General features: G+C 53.0%; 1 protein-coding gene and 1 long non-coding RNA gene across 2 annotated transcripts in view; one reads left to right on the plus strand and one right to left on the minus strand.

Annotated features, from left to right (window-relative positions):
* The window catches only part of SFXN5 (sideroflexin 5), a 107,143-nt gene continuing 84,173 nt past the window's right edge, over positions 1-22,970 (minus strand). The window contains 2 exon segments of the mRNA XM_053976636.1: positions 1-341; positions 19,571-19,688. Of these exon segments, the coding sequence (XP_053832611.1) occupies positions 264-341; positions 19,571-19,688 (196 nt within the window). The 3' untranslated portion in view covers positions 1-263.
* Positions 13,740-21,049, plus strand: LOC128806805 (uncharacterized). Its single transcript, XR_008436949.1, has 3 exons — positions 13,740-16,523; positions 20,331-20,503; positions 20,621-21,049. It is a non-coding gene; the product is annotated as an uncharacterized LOC128806805 (long non-coding RNA).

Raw genomic sequence — 22,970 nt, forward strand, 5'->3', positions numbered from 1 at the left:
TTCTAAAGTGGTTCAGCGTGATTTTATTTGTTGTAGTTGCTGCTCCTGTTGCTAAGTTAAAACTTTTAATGTTAATCTTTTCGAGTGGTGTGAGGTGTCAGTTCTCTGCGGGTGTTAATTCACTCCCGGGCTGCCGGGAGCAGCTCCTACCACTGAGCTCTATTATTTCATCTTCTTGTTGCTGTTTGCTTTCTCCCAGGCGGGGGCTGGAGCTTCCCCTCTTCCCTCTCCAGACCTTCTGGGCCGGGATGTTCCTCTTCCACTCACAACCCCTTGTTGTAGACCACAGTCTTACTGGTGGTGGCCATGGCGATCTCCGGCTCCAGCTGGGACGTCTCGATCTGTGGAGGCAAAGAGGAGCGGGATGAGAGGGCCGGGATCGATCAGTTGGCGAGGAGAAGGAGGAGGTGGAAATCATTCCACGCCAGTCACGCCTCCTCCCGGTGCTCGGTGCGCCGCGCTCCGGTCCCCAGCCCCCCCAGATCTGGATGGGTTTGCAGCGCACGAAACGCTGCACGTTCTCTGCCTGGCGGTGCTCAATGAATTATAGAGTGTCTGAGGCCCCCAGCGCATCCCACCCATCCCAGCTTTCCATGCCTTCCTTTCCCTGCAGCTCGGAGCCAGCCGCAGCCCAGAGCCGGACCTGGCGAAGCCCAGGTGGTGCCGGGAGGGAAGAGCCTCGCTGGGCTCCACCCTCACAGCCCAACCCTTCCTGCCCCTTTCTCCATCTCCATGAAATCTCCATCCCTTTCCTAATTTTTTTCCCTCCGCCAGCTTCTCCTGAAGCTTTCCCTTGCTCTGAAACCACTTGGAATCTCTGCGTCCCCGGGAGGGATCCGTGGCGCTCCCGGCCCCCTCGGGGAGCGAAGACCCCGCTCCCAGCCGGGCCGGGACACCTGGGAAAACCTGGAATTTTCGAAATCCTACACACTGAACCCACGCCTGTGCTGACACAATGCGAGGAACCCACGTTAAAAATCGAAATGCTTTTGAAAATGTTTAACCTAGTTAGACAAATTAGCAAAAATTTGTGCAAAACAATTTAGGTATTTAAAATATTCAATGTTTTTAAAAACTGGAAAAACTGTTCTTAGCTTTCAGCTGCAAAAACCCAACAAAATATAACATCAAAGCAATCTTAACATGAGGTGCAACATAACCCTTCAGCAAAGCTGTTAAACAGCTACTGAAGCATCATGGGAAATAGCACTTCATTTATTCAAATGCACATATGTCAGGTTTTTGCACCATATGTCATTCCAAGCTATTTACAGTAATAATTAAATCTTAATCAACGTTTAACCTCTGTAAAATGTTTGAAGGGATCTAATCACCCTTCAGACTGCACTAATGAAGGAGAAATATATAAACATAAAAAGAAAATGATGCATAGATAGCACACCAGAAAGAACAGTAATTGCAAAATTGTATTTCTTTTAAATATAATCAGCAAATTATGTAAAGTAAAGCCAACGAGTATTTTAAGTGAAGACATCTTGGGTGTCAGAGGTGTGATCAGCTAATTTTGTACTGCTATCCATAACAGATGTAGCATATTTTCTTTTAGTGCCATTATTAGCAACTTCACCATTCCTTTCAGTGCTGCAGCACAAAGTGAAGCATTGTGCCGGGAGAGCACCGGGAAAGGTGCAGGAGATCCGGATCCGACGGATCCCTTTCGAGGGAGAGGATTGACTCTGCTCTGCCTGCCTCTGACGCAGCTTTTCCTCCCATTGTGTGGGGATTTTTCTGCCAGGGACACGCAGAAGAGCTCCGAGGTTTTGGGGCTGGGTGGGTTCAAACACCGCAAGGGAAGTATCCCGGTGGGAAGTGGAGTGGCCAGCCTGGGGTTCAGGGAATGGCCGGATGGGGTGATGCCAAGGTGGGGATGGGTCACAGCGCGGATTCTGTCATCTCAGAGGGCTTTTCCAACCTCGGTGACCCTGGGATTCAGTGCTTTGAAACAGATTCCACCTGGAACTGGGAGGGTCAGCACCGACCGTCCATCGGGGCTTGGGAAACGGGGCAGCTCAAACCCAACGCGCTCCTGGGGAGCCTCCACAGAAACCCAACGGAGAGGCCCCACACTCCCGCCCTCTCCAAGGGTTTGGAGAACTGGGAGCCCCAAGGAAGCCACAGCTGCCGTGGTGGAGCCCAGATGGGTGCTCGGAAAGCCCCGGGGCGCGCCGGGGACGGGGATGCGCCGGGCTGGAAGCGCGAGGCTGCGCAGGGGGGGGATGTGCACCAGGCTGGGAGAGGGAAGGGAGGAGCAGTGTTGTGTTCACGCTCTCTTGGGACACAATTCAAGAAGCAGTGAGCACAATCCAAGCTGAACAGCAGGAAGAGTATCCTGGTGGGAAGAGCAAAATATCGCAGCCGACTGCTCGGGGAAGGTGTGGGGCGTCTGTGGTGGGAAGTTTTCAGCACAAATTACAGGGAACCCATCAAGAATAGTTTAGGCAGAGCTGAGCTTGTCTTGGTGGAAGGAAGAGATGAGATAATTGTTTGTAGATCATTCCAGCTTCCATCCCCTGGTCCAGGGGGGAAGCAGCTCCTTTCCCTGCATGGGGAATGGGTTCTTCATCCACGGCAAGGCTGCACAGAGGGGTCTGAGGTGGGTTCAGGGACGTGGGGTGGAGGTGGGATAGTTCTGGTGACTGAGCAGAGGGACTTGGGAATTCATGCCTAAGGGGGAAGTGCCCAAAACCCACATGGATGTGGCACCTGGGGACATGGTCAGCGGTGGCCTTGGCAGTGCTGGGGGAATGGTTGGACTGGCTGGGCTCTGAGGGCTTTCCCATTTTAACGATTCCATGGTTCTCATGCAGGATGGGCTCCCAGTCAGGGACCCCTGTGACACCACCAGTCACAGACACTGGTTTGGAGCTGTGGTACCAAAATCAAGCACCTTCCCGAAGCCTGGGAAGATGTTGGAGAAACTGGGGGTGACTGGTTGAACTGGAGCCTCCTCTTCAGGTCTCCTTCTGGCTGACTTTAATCAAGGAGGGATTAAAATCTGCTCTAGAGACTCAGGAGCTCCAAGGGGTGCATCTGCACCAAGGAAAAATGTACAGGAAATTGGGAAAGCTGCTCGGAAATCCATCAGGAGGAACCTGCTCCTCCCACCTGGAAATCCGATGGAGAAGAACAGGGAGATGGTGGTGGGTTATAGCTAACAAGACAACATTAAATCACATTGCTGTGCACCAATCTTTGACTCCCTTGCTGGTGTTTTTTGTTGGAAAGTGTAGTTTCGCTCATTTTGGGGTTTTGCTGTTCCAGCTGTCCAGAAAATCCTGGACCTGCTCAGCCAGCTGGACACGGAATTGTGAGAGATGTGGAGACCACAGCTCCTGGACAAGATTTGGGTGTCTCAGCTGCCAAGACGACCCCGATCATGGTCACGGCCGTGCTGGGAGCCCTCCTGTGAAGGAGAGGCAGCCTTGGAGGGTGCTCTGAGGAGCAGGCTGGGCCTGCACTGATGGGACCTGTCCCACACAGGGGACTTTGTGCCTTCAAACCAAGCGCCCACCATGGGACTGGGGTTGAATCATGTCCATCCTCTTCCTCCCAGTCCTATCTGTGCCAGGGCACAGGAGGGATGCCCTTCCTGGCTTTGGGATGATGGCACTGGGGTGTTACAGGGAAAGGGACTTCACCAATGAATCCAGCAGAAGTCCAGGAGGGACAGAAGCTCCCAGCAGCACTGAGGGACCCAGGGTGGGAAGCACCACTCCCAGACAGTGCTACAAGGGGGTTGTTCGGGGCAAAGCCCAGGATTTGGGGCTGATGGTTGCACTGACAGCTTGGTACCTGACATGGGAAGCTGTCCAATGAGGCCGTGGGAGAAGCAGGAATTCCTTCAGCGCCCTGTGAGGCCCTGCCGTAGATCCAGGGAGAGCCTCGCTGGGGACACCACCAGGGTGCACCTCCCAGCTCACCCAGAAACGTGGCTGGGGTGAACCACAGCCCCTGGGAGCAGGTGAAGCCTGAGGATGCTCCTTTCCCTCTGGAAGACAGCCAAGAGCACGGGGGGAAAAAGGGGGAAAACCCCAAAAAACTCTGCGCCCTGAACCTTATGAAGCACCTGTACGTGGGCCAGCGTCGCTCAGGTAGCTCAGGCAGGATGGCAGCAGGGCCAGCACCGGTGCCCCCGACCCGGTGAAATCCATCCCTCCCAGGGAACAAAGCTGGGAATCGCCTCCCGGGTACCCACGGCTCTCCAGCTCTCTTCCCCCCATCCCTGCCTTGCAGTGGAAGCCTCTCTCCTCTCATCAGCTCAGACAAGGCTAATTGGGGTGATAAAGAACTGGCTCCGAGTGCTGGCGTGGGCTGGAGGAACAAATGGTGCGGTGGTCACAGCTGGTGCCGCGGAGCCGGCGCGGGAGCGGGCGCGGGGGAGCTCCCGGCGCCCCAAATCCCGGCAGCCGCTCCCGGCTGGGCGCGAGCGGGGGGTTGTGTGTGTTTTGCATGGCTGCTGACACGGGTGTAACGTGCAGGCGCGGCCGGTGAGGCAGCAGCAGGCAGAAAGCAGATGCTTTTTGTTTGGGGTTGATACTCATTTCTATCCCAGCTCGGGAAAAGGTGTAGAAAGGAATGTGCTCCGGAGAGTGCAGGGAGAGAGATAGGTCTAGGCTCGCTGCCAGGGATCCTGGAACGATATGGAAGGCAGCTAGGGGAGACAGGAGCAGATGGATTTGGCATACAGCTCATCACTCAGCCAAAAAAAAAAAAAAAAAAAAAAAAAAAAAAAGGAGGGGGGGGAGAAGAAGGGAGAAAGCAGCCAATTTTGGGAGGGGGAGGGTCACGGGGACTGAGGGATGCTGCTCCAGGGTGGGGGAAGGGAAGGCCAGCATGGTCACCGTGTCTTCTGCTGCTGCCAGCGGGGAGAGGTGGTGGTGGCTCGTTGGGAGCCTGGGAAGGGTCTCCTGGCCCTTCCAGCAGCTCCGGGCCATCCCCTCCCAGGCCTCCGGTCACCAGGGCAGAGCCCAGGGCAGGGCCAGGCTCTCCGAGCCCTCGGGAAGCTCAGCCAGGTGTAGGAAGGGCTGTGGCACCACGGAATCATGGAATGCTTGGGGCTGGGAAGGAGCTCGGAGATCACAAAGCCCAACCATCCTCCAGCACAGCCAGGGCCACCTCTGCCACACGTCCCCAAGTGCCACATCCACACATTCTCTGAAATCCCTCCAGGGATGGGCACCCCAAACCTCCCTGGGCACTTCCAAGGCCTGAGCACCCTTTCCATGGAGAAATTCCTGCTGATGTCCACCCTGAGGCTCCCCTGGCCCAGCCTGGGGCCGTTCCCTCTCCTCCTGTCCCTGTTCCCTGTTCCCAGCCCGACCCCCCGGCTGTCCCCTCCTGGCAGGAGCTGTGCAGAGCCACAAGGTCCCCCCTGAGCCTCCTTTGCTCCAGGCTGAGCCCCTTCCCAGCTCCCTCAGGAACTCTCCAGCCCCTTCCCAGCTCCCTCAGGAATTCTCCAGCCCCTTCCCAGCTCCCTCAGGAATTCTCCAGCCCCTTCCCAGCTCCTTTCTGCCCTGGCCACTCTCCAGCCCCATTCTTGTCATGAGGGCCCCACCCATTTGCATTCCCAGTCAACTGGGACCTTCCCAGTTATCCAGGAGTGTTGATGAATGGTGGCAAACATCTCTGTGAGTCCTTCCTTCCCCCAGCTCCCCCAGCCCCTCTGGATGGATCCATCCTGTCCCATGGAATTGTGGGTGTCTCACAGCAGTGTTTCAGGTCACTGACCAGCTCCCCTCGGATTTCGGGACTTGGAGCACCTGGCCTAGCAGAAGGTGTCCGTGGAAAGTGTCCCTGACCATGGAGGGTGTCCCTAACCACTGGAAGTGTCCATGGAAGGTGTCCATGGAAGGTGTCCCTAACCATTGGAAGTGTCCAAGGAAGGTGTCCCTGACCATGGAGTGTGTCCATGGAGGGTGTCCATGGAAGGTGTCCCTAACCATTGAAAGCATCCATGGAAGGTGTCCATGGAAGGTGTCCCTGACCATGGAGTGTGTCCATGGAGGGTGTCCATGGAAGGTGTCCCTGTCTATGGAAGGTGTCCCTGTCTATGGAAGGTGTCCCTGGCCATGGAAGGTGTCCCTGGCCATGGAAGGTGTCCATGGAAGGTGTCCCTAACCATTGAAAGCATCCATGGAAGGTGTCCATGGAAGGTGTCCCTGACCATGGAGGGTGTCCATGGAAGGTGTCCCTGTCTATGGAAGGTGTCCCTGGCCATGGAAGCTGTTCTTGCTCATGGAAGATGTCCCTGGCCATGGTAGGTGTCCCTGGCCATGAAAAGTATCCATAGAAGGTGTCCTTGTTCATGGAAGGTATCCCTGCCCATGAAAGGTGTTTCTGGCCATAGAAGGTGTCCCTGCCCATGGAAGGTGTCCTTGCTCATGGAAAGTGTCCCTGGCCATGGAAAGTGTCTATGGAAGATGTCCCTGACCATGGAAGGTGTCCATGGAAGGTGTCTGTGGGAGGTGTCCCTGGGAGGTGTCTGTGGGAGGTGTCCCTGTCTCTGGAAGGTGTCCCTGGCCATGGAAGGTGTCCATAGAAGGTGTCCTTGCTCATGGAAGGTGTCCATGGAAGGTGTCCATGGGAGGTGTCCCTGCCTATGGAAGTGTCCCTGTCCATGGAAGGTGTCCGTGGAAGGTGTCCCTGCCCATCAAAGGTGTCCCTGGCCATGGTAGGTGTCCATGGAAGGTGTCCATGGAAGGCGTCCTTGCCATGGAAGGTGACTCGTGGTTCTCCTCAACAAGGCAGATTGCTCCCTGAAATGATGGTGTTAAAGCTCTTTTCTGACAACTTCCCAGTTTTTCTACCCAGCTGAAATCCCAGCGTGTCCCGAAGCTGGGCACACTGGTTGAGAGAGGTTCTCAAGACTGAAGTACAAATTAATGATTCATGAATTACTGATAGTCGGTTTTCTGCCCAAATCAGAGTTGGGGGGAACCAGTTTTGAGAGAAACCTGAATTTTGTGAAGTTTTCCTTCAAATTAATAATAAAAATTGAATTTAAGAGGTGACCAGAACAGTTCTCTTCATTTTAGGCTTCTCTCAAGTCTTTTTGACCCCTGTCTTTGAAAGAAACGTTCAGTTTTCATAATTAAAAAAACGTTGTATTCAGTCAAAATGTTTTTCACAAAACCATGGAAAGTCTCCTGACAGCTCAAGATTAGAATCATGGAATCATGGAATGGTTTGCTTGGAAGGAACCTTAAAAATCCTCTCACTTCTACCCCGTCCTACAGCAGCTGGAGGTGGCTGCTGGTGGCCAGAGCCTTCATGGCAAAGAAAAACCAGAAAAATCTGGAATGGATAAATCTCAGGAGCCAAATATCCCAAATTTACTCCTTTTCATTGTTCCAAAGAAGGGAGAAAAGCTGGAAGTGCTCTGCCTGTGACAGGACCCATGGTCAGCACTTTTCCACCAGAGCTGGATCAGGGCTGCTGCCTCACCCTGGGCTGGACACAGACAAGGGGGGGAGAAAAAGCACCAGAGCTTGGAATTAAAATTATCTTTAAACCATAAAAATGGAGGAAAGTTGGAATATTTGGCTGTTCTGGAATATTTGGCTGTTCTGGCTCCTGAGATTTATCCATTCCAGAAGATTTTTCTGGGCTTTTCTGCCATGGATGTTTTGGTCACCAGCACCCACCTTCAGCTTCCTGGAGGACAGAGTGGAAATGAGAGGATTTTTAAGGTCCCTTCCAACCCAAACCATTCCATGATTCCATGATTCTACTCCTGAGCTGATAGGAGACTTTTTTTTTTTTTTTTTTGCCATGGACACTTTGACTGCATCCACCTCCCTTCTGCCTTCCCAGAACATCATTTTCAGACAAAAACAAAACAAAAAAACAAAAAAACCAAACAAACCCCCCCCAAAAACCCCAAAACAAAACAAAAAAAAAAACAAACCAAAAAAAACCAAAAAAAAAACCAAAAAAAAACCAAAGAACAAAAAACCCAAACCAAACAAAAAAAAACCCTCAAAACCCCAAAAATCCAAACCAAACCAAACAACAACCACGAAAGCCACAAACACCCAAACACCCAAGCTCCCCCTCTCCCCTGCCAAAAAAAAAAAAAAAAAAAAAAGGAAAGTTGGACTATTTGGCTGTTCTGGAATATTTGGTTGTTTTGGCTTTTGAGAGTTATTAAGTTCAGAAGATTTTTTTTTTGTCCTGGAATATTTGGCTATTCTGGAATATTTGGCTGTTTTGGTTTTGAAGGTTTTCCATTTCAGGAGACTTTTTGTTTGCAGGGCTGTTCCTGCCCTCAGCCTAAATGGGAATAACCAACTGCCCTGAAGCAGAGCAGATTTCAGGATTTTTGGGGCAGCTGAGGAATTGCAACTTCCCCCACTTCACTGGGTTGGGCAGTGCTGGCTTCGTGGCTGGAGTTGATGATTTTAAAAGTCTTTTCCAGCCTAAATGATCCTGTGGTTCTGTGGTTTGGTGGTGCTGGGCTCATGGTTGGACTCGACAACCTTAAAAGTCTTTTCCCAACTAATTTCAAATCTTTTTCAAGTCTTTTCCAACCTAATTTCATGATTCTGCAATCAAGGGTGGGAGTTTTTAATCTCACTTTTGGGGAATCACCACAGCACAGCTTCTCTGAGGAAAAATCCTCAGCAGAGAGCTGGGCATTTAATCAGGTGGGAAGAAGGGAAATGCGGATTTGGGGAAAGGAAAAGGAAGGGAAATGTGGAAATGTGGATCTGTGGCTGGAGCAGGGAGCTGCCCTCCCAGGGCGTCTCTGGAATGATACCAGCGATGAGAAGAGAGCAGCAGGTGGGACAGCAGCCCCACACCTGGGGGAGGTGACCCCTGTCCCCTGCGTGTCCCAGCCTGTCCTGGAGCACAGCAGCCCCAAACCATCCCCCAGGAGCTCTCCTGCTCTCACCCACTGCCCCACAGGGACCCTCAAGGCACCTCAAGGTGACATCAGGGACATCTGGCAGACACGAGGAACTTCTTGCAAGGTCTTGCTGTTTGAAATCTTATGGTTCCTAAGCCTTTCTTTGGGGTTTTTGTGGGGTTTGGCTAACACTGAGCTCTTAGACCTTCAGCACCTCCGGCTTTATAAAATTTGGAAGGTCAATGCCCAGCATGGCACCACCTCCAGGTCATTGCAGAGTTGTGAGTTTGGGTCATCTGGGAAAGCAGAGGGTTGCCCACAGCACCAGAAACCTCAGGTGTTAAAACAAATCCACCAAACCCCCCCCAAATAAAAGCTTTGAGACCCTGAGATTTCAAATAGCAAGATCAGAAAAACTCCCCTGTGCCTGTCTTCCAGAGAGAGGAGACACCAAAGGCTTTTGGGGGAGCTGAACCTTCTCCCCTCTGCTCTGGAGGTCTGCTCAGCGTGGGAGGGGGTGGGACGGGTGCCCACGGGGTAAACCTGAGTTTACCACAAGAAATTTATTTCCACAGCAGCTCCAGAAAGGTTTTAGGCTGGCACAGAAGCAGCTGTGTGGTGACCTCAGGGCTCATGGCCTTGCCCTCTCTCCAGGAAGAAACTTCTCCCTGGCTTCCTGGAAGAACCCTCACATTACCAGATGCAGATTTTTTTTTTTTTTTTTTTTTTTGGGAACATCCGAGCCAGTGGATTGGTGGAAAAGTCACCAGCCCACTCCAAATATGGCCTTGAGAGCTCCCAAAATTGCAGTTTAGTTATGATTCCTGATCCTTGCTGGAATGAAAAGCACCTACACAGACACTCAAGAGTTTCTTGGAATAAAAAAAAAATATCCTCCTTTTGAATGTGGACATTATCAAAAAGCTTCATTTTGGATGAAAATGAGCTCTTAGGTCCATTCCAGCAGGAATTCCTCAAGCAGCTCTGTCAAGGAAGAAGGAATTTGCTGCTCTTTGCTGAAGACATCGACCCCTGAATTCTCCTGCTGTTCAGGGGGAAGAGCACGATGGAAGAGAGGGATTTAGGGATGCCCTTGGTGCTTTAGGGAAGCTGAGCAAATTCCCCAGGATCCCAACCTCCAGCACATTTCCTTCTCTTGCAGACCACCAGCCTCACTAGGAACAGGAAATTTAAAAAGCAATTATAGATAATTATATATGTGAGGTGTGATTAATAAGGCATTCTCAGCCCTAAGCAGGCAAGTCTGGACAACGGATCCCCTTCCTTCGCATCCGGCACCTCTTGGAGTAGTCAGAGCTGCTCCAGATGAGCCAAAACAACTCCAAATACACCAAAAAGGACAAATCCAACCCTGCGTGACAAGAGAGGGGCAAGGCAGGAGACGGGCAGGGAAGATCTGGGGCTGATAAAGAGGCCTCTGACCAAGTTTTCCTGATTGAATGATTCCTGCGTGGGGCCAGGGCGTGGGGTGGTCCTTGTGGACCATTCCTCATTCCAGCTCGGGGTATTCCATGATTCCCAGCAAGTGGCCGGGGTGCTCAGGGTGGGCTGGCAGAAGAGGGGCAGGGACTTGGTTTTCAGGCCCAGAATAAAGCAGCAAAGCCCAGGAGCCAGCGGAGGGCCCAGGAATGGCCAGGGCAGTGCAGGAATCCTGGGGGAAGCGCTGGGGAGGAGCCCCTCTGTTTACAGTAGGTGCTGCTGAAAGGTGTCCTGAAGAAAGACAGCAATTAACAGGCCTGCGAAAGAAATGGCTTCTTTCCACAAAGAGCCTTTTAAGTCTGTTTTTCGGGCCACTTTAAGGGTTAATGTTTAGCTGTTTATCCGGACTTGTCGGATGTCAGCTCTTTCTTTTGACTCCTAATGGCTTATAGCCATCAGGAGGTGAAGACTCCTCAAAAGAGCTGGTGTCAGGAATGTTTTTTTATGCCCACCAGCACCCACACACCTGCAGCAGCCTGTGCTTGCAGGGGGATAGTTTACATACTTGAACCTGTCTCCCAGGGCCAGGGGTATAAACATGAAACCAGATCCCGTGTCTGACAGCGCCCCGGAGCCCCTGGGCGCTCCAGAGGGTCCCACACCCACCCCGCTGACCACAAAGAACAGCTCGGCTCAGGCCCTGCTGCCCAGCACTGCTGCTCCACCTTAGGCTTTTAGGGCCCTGGAAAACGTTCAGCACCTTTGAGTGGCGAAACAAAGGAGCACTCCCAGGAGCAGCCATCAAAAAAACCCCAGCTGGGTCACAAATCAAAGGCTCCGGGACAGGGAGGGGAGGGAGAACAAAGGCACAGCCCCCACAGCCATCAGGGCTCTGCTCACTCCTGACCTTCCCTGGCCCTCAGGTGTCACCGAGCCCAATAATCACCCAAACAGGCGGAGCAGGTGGAAATTTAACCACCCTGAAGTGGCCCAAGGGCTCCTGAGCAGTGGTGGAGGAGCCCCTGGAGGCCACAGCCTTCCCCTTCTCCTTCTCCTTCCCCTTGGAAATGCCCCATCCCTGGAAGTGTCCAGAACCAGGCTGGACGGGGCTTGGAGCAGCCTGGAGTAGTGGAAGGTGTCCCTGCCCATGGCAGGGGGTGGAACAAGATGAGTTTTAAGGTCGCTTCCAACCCAAACCATTCCAGGGTTCCAGGATTTTAGAGAAGCATTTGCTCCCAGAAGTGACTGAGATCTCCCAGCTCCAGAGCACTGGGGAGTGAGTAGGGAAATGCTTTGATTTTGCGATTTTGAGAAAGAAGTGGGGGTGAAAAGCCCCATGGAAATGGGGGATGTCATGGCCCAGAAATTTGCCACACTGGTTCCTTCTCTCCTGGTCAAGAGGAGTTTCAGTTGTGCCAGGACACGAACCCAAAGGGCACCGCAGGGAAGAGCTCCCAGATGAGTTTGGGAAATGGGGGTGGCCTGGGACAAGGCAAGTGCTGCTTCTGTGGCATCACCACCATGGATTTGCAGCTGGAATTCCACCAGGTGGAGCAGGCAGAAGGGAATTACCGGGACACAACATCTGCTCCATCCCAGAAGGAGAACCTAAGAGAGCATCTTCACATGGTGGGAATGAGGAGTTACCATACAAAAAGGAGCATCTGGGGGTTTTCCTGGCTGGGATGTCCCAGCTGTGCAGGGCCTGGAATGTTTGGGTTGTGTGGTCTCTGCAGGAGCACCAGGCTCTGACCCAAAGCCCTCCCTGAAGCAGGAAGGAGCTGGAGGCTGCTGGATCAGCAGCTCAGGACAAAGCACCACTGGAAGGGCAGGACAGGACTGAGCCTGGCATCCTTTCCCATGTTCTTAGGGAATACCTTCACCCAGGAACTGCCCCGGGGAGGTTTGGAGCACCTGAACCTGCCTCTGTCCTTGCCTCGAATGCACCTGAGCTCCCCAAAAAGCTCTGCTGTCACATTGACCTGGAGTTTATCCCATGGAGGGCGACCTGACCTTGCAAGCTCTAAAGCAAATCCAGGTCCGTTTCTGTGGGTGGGGATGATGCCAGAGAGAGAAACTCCAGGTGGGAGCAGGAGCTGGGGCAGATCCCTGCAGCCAAGAGCCCGCCACGTCCAGGTGTGGTTCCACCAGAACCGTGGGGTGACAGCTGTGCCCTTCACCTGTGACTCTGGCAGCAAAGCCTGAGGAGATCTTTGCCCTCCAGCGCTCACCTGAGGCCTGTCCTGGAGCAGGGACACCTGACTCCCCTCAGAGGAGGATCCTGGTCCTCTGCTGTCAAAACGCAGCTGAGATAAATCTTATCAGCCTTGAGAGATCCCAGGATAAACCATCACAGCACAACTTCTGAGCGCTGATGTATGGACAGACGACTCTTCAGCTAATTAAAGTTGAAAAGTGGTGTGTTTATTACGGCGCTGGGCACAAGTGGAATAATTTTTAAAGGCATGTGCACCCTTCGAGAGTCTAAACTCTTTCTTTGTCTCCTAAATTGTTGCATATGCATTAAGTTTTGTAATAGTTCTATGCATATTTATTTTTTATTAGTCTTTGTGCAGAGAGCTCTCTGGTTGTCTGTCTGTCCCCTGCAGCTTTAGTTTTGGTTTCGTTCTTGTTTCAAAGTTTAAGGAGCCTTTCTTCTTCTAGCTTGGAAGTTCACATTCCTTTCACCTTGTTTGAGGCAGTTTTGTGAGCTACAGGCTTTTGTGAGCACAGGTTTTTTACAAACACAGAAAATTAACAGACTCTACAGACTAAACAATTCAAAGCAGCACACTCCACCTGAATCTGAAATGGGTTTTTAACTTCGTTCCTAACCCCATATCTCAACACCTGCAGCGGGCCAGGCAGGGCTGTGGCTGTGGGAATCCACAGGAACCAGGAACACCAGGATGGCACAGCCTGTGTCCACTCACCGGGGCAAGCTCTCCCCATCCAAAGGGAGGCTTCGTCTGTTGGGAACTTCCCTGGCAGCAGGACCCTGCAGGATCAGCTGGGAAACCCAAACTGCTCCAGGCAGGATGGGGACAATCCACCAGCCATGGCCAGTGCCCCAAGCCGTGCTGGGATCCTGCTGGGGTTGGAAGTACAGGTGGAGTTTAGGGCTTCCTTAGGCCAGTATTTCCTGGGAGCTTCCACCGGAGTTCTGTGCAACCTCTGGGACCTGCTGTCCCCAAATGTCACCTCCTCTCCTGCCACTTCACCCTGCCAGGGGCAGCACAATGCTCTGGAAGGGTCACTCGTTCTCCAGCCTCCGACAGGAACAAGTCCATGCTCACTAGGGAACTCCAGAAACCTCATTAAGCACCACCACCCTTCATCTGAAGGCTGGAAAGGGGCTCAACGTGTTCCCAAATGGCTCAGATTTCCCCTCAGGTCCTACTTGAACTATGCCAGTGTTCAGCCACTCACCGTCATGTAAATGCTGGGGGTTCTGCTCAGATCAATCATTTCATGGGCATTAAAGAAGCCCCCTGGGACCACCTCTTCATTTGAGGTTCACGTGGAGAACAAAGATACTCTTGCCTTTGTCAACAAGGGGAAGGCAAGAAGACGAACCAGAAGATAAGGCAGGAGATAAACCAGAAGATAAGGCAGGAGATAAACCAGAAGATAGGGCAGGAGATGAACCAGAAGATAAGGCAGGAGATAAACCAGAAGATAAAGCAGGAGATGAACCAGAAGATAGGGCAGGAGATAAACCAGAAGATAGGGCAGGAGATGAACCAGAAGATAAGGCAGGAGATAAACCAGAAGATAAGGCAGGAGATGAACCAGAAGATAGGGCAGGGGATAAACCAGAAGATAGGGCAGGAGATGAACCAGAAGATAGGGCAGGAGATGAACCAGAAGATAAGCTGGGTCAGCACTCAGGAGAGGAACCTCAGATGAACCTCTTGGTGCTCCCGAAGGCACCGGCGGAGCAGGAGGAAGCGATCTCTGAGGCACAGCTTGAATCCTCTGCAGTCTTTGGGAGACACTTCCCACTGAGCTCCCAGCCTCCTGCCAGCCCTTCAGGACCTCGTGCCACTTCTTTGCTGAGAGGAGCTCCTTCCAAGCCCAGCCTCCATCCCAAGGGTTCCCAGACTCCCAGGAAACCGTTCCCCAGCCCCAGAAGCAAAGCAGAACTTCTCACTTCTCAAACATTTTTCCCCATGGCAGCTGGCAAATCCCTTCCCTGGCTTCTCATCCAACTTGGACAAAATTACTGCAGAGAATCCCTCCTGCTCCCCTCCCCCCCTCTGTGCAAAGCAATCCCAAGGGAGGGATGGTTCCATGGGGACCCCCTGCTGGATTGCATCTGATTTCCCTCCTAAGTATGGAATGGGGAAGCGTCTCGAGGGCTATGGCTGTGACCTCCATACAGCTCTTTTGTCAAGTGCCATTTCATTAAAAAATCAGCCTTTTAACTGTGGACACATTTCAACCTCACCAAATCTGCTAATTATTGACAGTTGGTGAAGAGGAGATTTCACTTGTTCCTCCTGTTAAACTGCATCTAATTAGTAATTACTGGTTCACTGTCATCTTTACTGCAATAATCCCACTGCACATTGGCTCATTAACCTTTTGCTTTTCTAAAGCAGCCTGCCAACAAGATGAAGGCTAAAACAGATTGGAAAACAATAGCTCAGCCTTGGATTTTAGGCTGTTTATTCCCCTTGTCCTGGAGATCCAAAAGGAAGATTGTTTTTAAGGAAAGGCTGAAATCAGCCTCATTCTGGAAGATGCCTCGCTTCGCATTGAGCATCACCCTAAAAATACCCTTTAAGCTTCCCCCAGGTGAGGGCGGGAGTGCTCAGGTGGCTGAAGGCTTCTCGGCCATTCTGCAGCTCCATTTCTCCATTTCTCACCTGGCCCTACCCACCTTTATCCCCACGGTCCCACTGGTGACCCGAGCTCCTGGTGGATCTGCTGGAGGAACGCTCTGGAGGAGCGGGGCCCACGGGGCCGAGAAGCAGCGGAGCGACCCCGTGGTTCTTTCTTCTGCTGCTACACTGAATTTCATTTGCACAAGTCCCATTTTCGGTTTGGAGCTGTCACAGCTGTTTCCATTGGCAGTGCATAGCTGAGTAGGAGTTGTCAGTGGGGATGCTGCGGGATTGGGAGAGGGAAGAGATTCCCCGGGGGGCATGGGAGGCAGTTGGAGGTTGTGGGCTAAATGCATTAACTGCATGTTTCTCCTAAACTTAACAGCAGTGAATTACTCAATGCATACTGATGGGTTTAGGTACCACAGTTAACACTATCCTGGGATGACAAGAACGTTTCTCAGCAGCTCCAGCGTGAGTATTCCCAAGGATCCATGGTTTCGTGGCTGATACGAGGGGTTTCTTTTTATAACCTTCTCTTTAAAGACATAATAGCCAGAAACAAGTTGGGATTCTGGAGCACCGCTGCAGAAATCCAAGTGGGATTTCATCCCTACAAAACCCAGGGCTTGGCTAGGCTGGATATGGACCCAAAGAAGGCCCAGGGTGCATTAACCTTCCCAGCACGTGGAGGTTGCTCACCTCCAGAATTCCCTTCCCCTGGCTGTTTGCAGCCAGAGCTGAGCTCTGATTTCACTGGAGTTGTTGTAACACGGGAGTAACTCTGGAGCAGCTACAGCTGATGGGACAAGGTGGCTGCATTAATTCATTAAACCTACTGCAAGGCTTCAGTTCTGCTGGAAAACCAATTGTGAGTTTGAGCCTCATTAGGAGAGAGGATCAAAGGTGGCCACTCAAACCCCTGGCCCAAAACAGCCACTCCATGACACATCAGCCTCTGTGTTTGCTCCCTGGCTCACAAAAGGTTGTGAGGGTGTGACTAAGGGCAGAACTTGGCTCACTCACAATTCCTGCAGGGGTTGCTGCTCACACCACAGCCATGCTTTTGGAACAGAGCACGTCTCTTACTCCTTGTTGCTTGGTACAACAGCGTGGTCCTGTCCTGCTGTGCCCCTGACCGAGGCCATGGCAAAAGCAAAGACATTCCCACAGAGATCAGTGCTTAACCACCTCTAAATTCCTCATCTGACAGGACAGAATCATGGAATCGTTCAGGTTGGAAAATACTCCAAGGTCATCGAGCCCAACCGCTGAAGTTCAGGGTCTGGTGATGAGTGCCCAAAAATTCACAGGTTTTGAGGAACACTTCCTGCAAAGTCACTTGGATTTCCCATCCAGAAATGGATCCAGAGGGATTGGTCCAGGTAAACCACTCACTTTGCTCCCTTGAGCATCCCCACAGAAACCTCCACAGCGATTTTGGAGAACGGGGGGAATGTCCTGTGTAAACACTCACACGTTTACAGAAAATGCAGACATAATGGGAAAATAGGCTGGGAGAGCTGGGAATGTTCCCCTGGAGAAGGGAAAATTCCAGGGAATCCTCAGAGTCCCTGAAGGGGCTCCAGGAGAGCTGGAGAGGGACTGGGGACAAGGGACAGAGGGACAGGAGCCAGGGAATGGCTCCCACTGGGAAAGGGGAGATTGGGCTGGGATCTTGGCAAGGAATTGCTGGCTGGGAGGGTGGGGAGGGGCTGGGCTGGAATTCCCAGATTTGCTGTGGCTGCCCCTGGATCCCTGGCAGTGCCGAAGGCCAGGCTGGACACTGGGGCTGGAGCAGCCTGGGACAGTGGGAGGTGTGGCTCTGGTTGGGATTTAGGCTCCCTCCTGATCCCCACCAGTCTGGGCTTCTGTGAGTGATCAGCCCTGGCTGTGTGGAGCCCTGACCCCACGGTGTGAGCAGATGTGGATCCAGCTGTGCAGGGCTCTCACCCCGTGGAGCAGAGCTGGATCCCACGGGCAGAGCTCAGGGGAGGGCTCCTTTTCCCTGGCAGGGCGCGTGGGCAGCGCACGTCATCCCGTCCGATCCCTAATCAGAGCTGATTCATGTTTACACTGCTGAGAACATCTCAGCTGCCTTCAGAAGGTCACTCCCGACAACGCCGTCGCTTCCAGGACTGCCTGGAGCCTGCAATCCCAGTATTCCCGGAGGAAAACCACTCCTGAATTTTCCCTGTGGGTTAGAATTCATTCAGCTGCTAAGATCAACGAGATTTTCCCTGCTGGAATATCAGATACTGCACAGGAATTATCTGTAACCCAGAAAGCCACAATTCCAGTGGGAGGTGTCCCTGGTCGTGGCAGGAAACGAGAGGTCTTTAATGTCCTTCCTACCCAAACCCTTTTAGAATTCCAGGATCTTGGAGGAACAGTGGCAATGTCTCCTTTGGGATAGCTGAGGTTGGTGGTACCTGCTGTGGTCTTGCTCCCCTGATTATCCTGAAAGATTTTTCCTGGAAACAAGGAGGAAACTGGAAATTTCCAGGAAAAGTGCACCAGGGAAGGCTTAAACTGGATATTAGGAATTCTTTCCAGGAATCCTTCCTGGAAAGGGCGGTCAGGCACTGGAAGGTGCTGCCCTGGGCAGGGGTGCAGTCCCCATTCCTGCAGGGATTTCAGAGCCCTGTGCATGTGACACCTGGGCACAGGGTCAGTGGTGGCCCTGGCAGTGCTGGGGGAGAGCAGCTGGACTCGCTGATCTCAGAGGGCTTTTGCAGCCTTAGAAACTCTCAGATTCCCTGGAAAAGGAGCAGAAGGGATGCAGCGTGCCCCAGCCTCCTTCCCACGGGCCGGCTGGGCGCGCTCCAGGCTCTACCTTGAGCAGGTGCGAGACCTGGCAGCGCTCCCCAGCCTTTCCCAAGGCGAGCCTGGGAGCAGAACTGGGGATCAGGCGCAGAGCTGATGGCCTGGAGCTGAGGCTGAGCTCCTGCCAAAAGCACTGCCAGGCTCTGGGGATGCACAGAGCCCAGGAGAGGCAGGGAAATCACATTGCTCCTGCAACTGGGGCTTGTGCGGCTTCTGACTGCAATGCTGTGTCTGCTCCTGATGGAAGGGCTCCAAAAATTATGTTGACTAATTAGAAAAAGTTTAAGGAAGAGCCATATGAATCATTAAAGCTCCAGCAAACACGTCTTTTAGCAAGAGGCTCCAAGACTGAGATAAATTCAGGTTCTTAGAGAGAAGGGACAGTTTTCTCTCAGCCTGGAGACAGCAAGAAGGACAACAGAGAATTCCCAACGTGTTTGTCAGTCAGCACACAAGTGTACAGCAAGATTCCCTGGCTGGAAGTCATGGATAAACCCATCCAGACTGACAAAATATGAATTCACGTGCAGGCAGTGATACAAACCCCTGATCCAGCTGACAGGAAAAGAACCTTGTGAGAGAGTCCTTGCTTGACAGAGGTTTTCTGCCTTAGGAATAGAGGCCTTCTCTGGAAATGCACAGCTTTACAACCAGGAAAAGCTCCAATCGCCAAAATGAAAGGCTTAAAATAAACCCACCTGAGCAATTTGTTCAACTAAATTGGTCTGAGGGACTGCATTGGTCATTCCCTGTTTCCTTGGTTGGTTTTCCTTTGTTCACCCCCAGGCTGGGTCCTCCCAGGAGATGAAAAAGCAAAAGCCTCCAGAGAGGCTCTGGGGAAGAACTTCCCCCTCAAATGGAGGTCCAGGCTCTTGGCCTCATGCACAGAGCTTGGATTCAATATTTTAACTCCAAGGAAACCCCAGTGTGAGGGAGAGGGGCCTTCCCTGCCTGGTGAAGCTGCACTGTTCAGGAGAGGAATATTCACAGAATTCACAGAATGGGCTGGAAGAGACCTTCAGGACCATCGAGTCCAGCCCAGCCCCAGCACCTCAACCAAACCCTGGCACCCAGTGCCACACCCAGGCTTTGTTAAACACCCCAGGGATGGGGACTCCACCACCTCCCCGGGCAGCCATTCCAGAACTTTCTCACCCTTTCTGGAAATCACTTTTCCCTCATTTCCAGCCTGTATTTCCCTTGGTGCAGCTCCAGGCTGTGACCTCTGGTTCTGTCAGTTCCTGGAGAAGGAGCCCAAGCCCAGCTGGCCACAGGCACCTCTCAGGAGCTGTGAGAGTGCTGAGGTCAGCCCTGAGTCTCCTTTTCTCCAGGCTGAGCCCCCCCAGCTCCCTCAGCCCTTCCTCACAGGGTTTGTGTTCCCAGCCCCTCCCCAGCCTCGCTGCCCCCTCTGGATGAGCTCCAACATCTCAAAGTCCTTCCCAAGCGGAGGGGTCAGAACTGGGCACGGCACTCGAGGTGTGCCCTCACCAGTGCCCAGTGCAGGGGAAGAAAAAGAAACCAACTCCGTCCAGGAGTGGAGGAGGACCCCAGGAAGGCAAAGAGGCCGTGGTTTGTCACCCCTGCGAGCCCCCGGACACGCACTGACCTCGGACATCTGCGGGAAGAGGCTGATGGCCAGGGGCAGGGCCAGGCCAAAGGCAGCGAGGCACACGAGGCTTTGGACCGGGAGAACCAGCCGGGGCCGGGACCTCAGCAGCGAAGTTCTGCAAGGGAAAGGCTCCGTTAGAGCATGCCAGGGCCAGGGCAGAGCGAGAGCCCTCAGGAGGCTCCTGAAAATGCAGTTTATTGAATCCAGGACGTTACAGCAGCCGTGGGTCGTGGGTGACAGAGCCACAGCTACAGCTGCCAGCTCCAGCTGCAGACAGGCCTGGAGCCCCTTTAGTTTTGGTTACAACACGTTCTGTACTTTTCTTTGCTGAGCATCTTCATACATAACAACCCACCAACACCTTTACTATTACCTGTAGCCTCTCACAACTACCATCATTACCCTATTGTGGTCAATACTATCCAACCACATGAGTTAGTGTGTTGCAGTTTAAGCTTAGATTTGTTTTTCAGTTTTCTTGCAGTGGAAGATTCTTAGACCTTTTTTCTACTTCCACATCTGCACATCTGTTTGCCTGTGGTATCTTTCTGCTTTTCCTAAGGCCTGTTTCTGCTTGGAAAAAAACATCTTTTTGTTTGTGGCCAACACATCCTTTGTTCTAGTCATAAAACCTCCTTCCAAGTCGACTTAACCTTTGCTTTCTTGGTTGTCCAGTAAAGGTCCTGGCTCAGCAATTGTCAATTTACACATCTCTTGTTCTTTTATATCAAAACTTCCACCTCTATCCCGCTCTCAGGTTCTGCATTCAGAGAGCTTTCTGCCAAGCAGAAACTTCCTGGTCAAACTTCCATCCTCCCCAGCTGGGGAGTGCAGGACATCCCTGGATGGACACTGCTGCCCACCTGGCCCCCCTCTCCTCACCGGTGTCAGAGAACCACGGAATGGCTTGGCTTGGAAAGAACCTCAGAGGTGACCCAACTCCTCCTCCCGCCGTGGCAGGGACACCTGTCCCCGTGCCAGGCTCCTCCAAGCCCTGTCCAGCCTGGCCTTGGGCACTGCCAGGGCTGGACACCTCTTCCTCAGCAGGTCACCACCAACTTCCCCCCTGCCCCCAGCCCCAGTTCCACCCACCCCACACGGGGTGAGGCAGACGAGGTGAGCCCGCCCCGGGTGACACCTGCAGCAGGCTGGAGCTGATGCCCAGTGAGCAGAAGGAGATCAGGTCCTGGAGAGGCACTGGGAGCTCTGGGAGCTTTGGGAAAGGCACTGGAGAAGGCACAAACAGCTCCACTGATGGGGCAATAAAGCCACAGCATTGACAATCCCTTAATTTGTTAAAATCCAACATCTGCAGAGGGTGACATGGATGTTTGAACATTTCCTGTTCCTGGGGGATGTTTATGAGTTCAAGATTTGTTAACAGCAAACTCCTGAAGATACCTGCAAGGTCAGGTCCTGGTAATGACCCAAAGGTGACCCTTCTGATGGAATTAACACCGGAAAACTGGGACAGCATTTGGCTGGTAGAAGCTGGTAGATTAAATATATTCCAGGATATGGGGCCTCAGGCAGTTTACCAACGTTAAAGGGGAAAATATCATTTGTGAAGGATTTATTCCAGAGCCATTTACAAAAAGGATCCCTGTCATTCAATTGGGAAAAAAAAAAAAAAGGGAATATAAATCAACACCAGGACAGGGAGTTTTACTGGAATGTTCTGTGTGTATGAGCAATGTGGGGAGGGAGTGGATTTGCTGCGGGGTTATTTCGGACACAGAGAGCAGTTGGAGCTGGGCCAGGGCAGGTTTAGGTTTGGATTTTAGGGAAAGGTCCTTCCCCCAGAGGGTGCTGGCAGTGCCCAGGCTCCCCAGGGAATGGGCACGGCCCCGAGGCTGCCAGAGCTCCAGGAGCCTTTGGACAGCGCTGCCAGGGATGGCCAGGGTGGGATTTTGGGGTGTGGGGGGCTGGGCTGGGTGATCCCTGTGGGTCCAGCTCAGGATATTCCATGATTCCATGATCCCCTTCCCCCTGGGGCGGTCACAGGAGCTCTCCTTGGCCAGGGAAGGCACAAGAGATGGCCCCAAGCCCTGATCATCCATCCCTGTGGTGCCATCACTGGGATGAAACCACTCCCAATCCACAGTGCACCGTTCCCAGGTGCCAGCCAGCCCTTCCCAGCCCAGGGCTGCCCCTGCCCTGCCGTGGCACGGGGTTGCAGCCAGGTTGGACCCCAGGTCACCTCAGCCCCTTGCTCCAGTGCTGGCTCCAGGCACACCTGGGGGATCTGATGAGAGGGAATTGATGCCCTGCTCCTGTCTGGGCACACTCAGCCTCCTCACCCTTGCTGAGAGCTGCCTTCATCTCCAGGAGCTTGGGGAGACGTGAGGAGAGCAAACACCAGAGTTTAACTCCTCCAGGATCTCAGCTCCTCACTAATAAGCTCTCGAGACAGAGTTGATCCTATCAATTTGTGCTGTGAAAATCAAGCTTCTGTTCTCCAATATTGAGCTGCTCCGTGCTGCACAGAGCACGACTGCATCTCACAGACTCTCAGAGAAGCCTGCAAGGCTTCGTCCCAGCAGGAGAGCAGGTCACCTGTCCCAGCAGGAAAGGTCACCTGTCTGAGCAGGAGAGCAGGTCACCTGTCCAAGGAGGAAAGGTCACCTGTCTGAGCAGGAGAGCAGGTCACCTGTCTGAGAAGGACAGCAGGTCACCTGTCCCAGCAGGAAAGGTCACCTGTCCCAGCAGGAGAGGTGACCTGTCCCAAGAGGAAAGGTGACCTGTCCCAGCAGGACAGCAGGTCACTGTCCCAGCAGGACAGCAGGTGACCTGTCTGAGCAGGGAAAGTGACCTGTCCAAGAAGGAAAAATCACCTGTCCAAGGAAATGTGGCCTGTCCCAGCAGGAAAGGGGACCCATCCAAGCAGGACAGCAGGTCACTGTCCCAGCAGGAAATGTGACCTGTCCCAAGAGGAAAGGTGACCTGTCCAAGCAGGAAAGGTGACCTGTCCCAGCAGGAGAGCAGGTCACTGTCCCAGCAGGACAGCAGGTGACCTGTCCCAGCAGGAAAGGTGACCTGTCCCAGCAGGACAGCAGGTGACCTGTCCCAGCAGGACAGCAGGTCACTGTCCCAGCAGGACAGCAGGTGACCTGTCCCAGCAGGACAGCAGGTCACTGTCCCAGCAGGACAGCAGGTCACTGTCCCAGCAGGAGAGCCCTGCCCTGCCCCACCCCCTGTGACACCTGCCCCGTGCCAGGACTGTGGATAAGCTGTGATCATCCCTGGATGTACCTGGAGCTGGTTTTTGTCCTGCTGAAGCTGCTGTGATCCCTGAGAGCCCTCGCTGGGACAACCCCAGCAGCAGCAGCCTCGCAGCCTCCCCGGGGCTCAGTTTAGAGCCAAGGCATCGCTGCTGACACCACCCCTGACATCTTAA

This window comes from Vidua macroura, chromosome 4 (assembly GCF_024509145.1).
Source record: "Vidua macroura isolate BioBank_ID:100142 chromosome 4, ASM2450914v1, whole genome shotgun sequence".
Classification (NCBI taxonomy): Eukaryota; Metazoa; Chordata; class Aves; order Passeriformes; family Viduidae; genus Vidua; species Vidua macroura.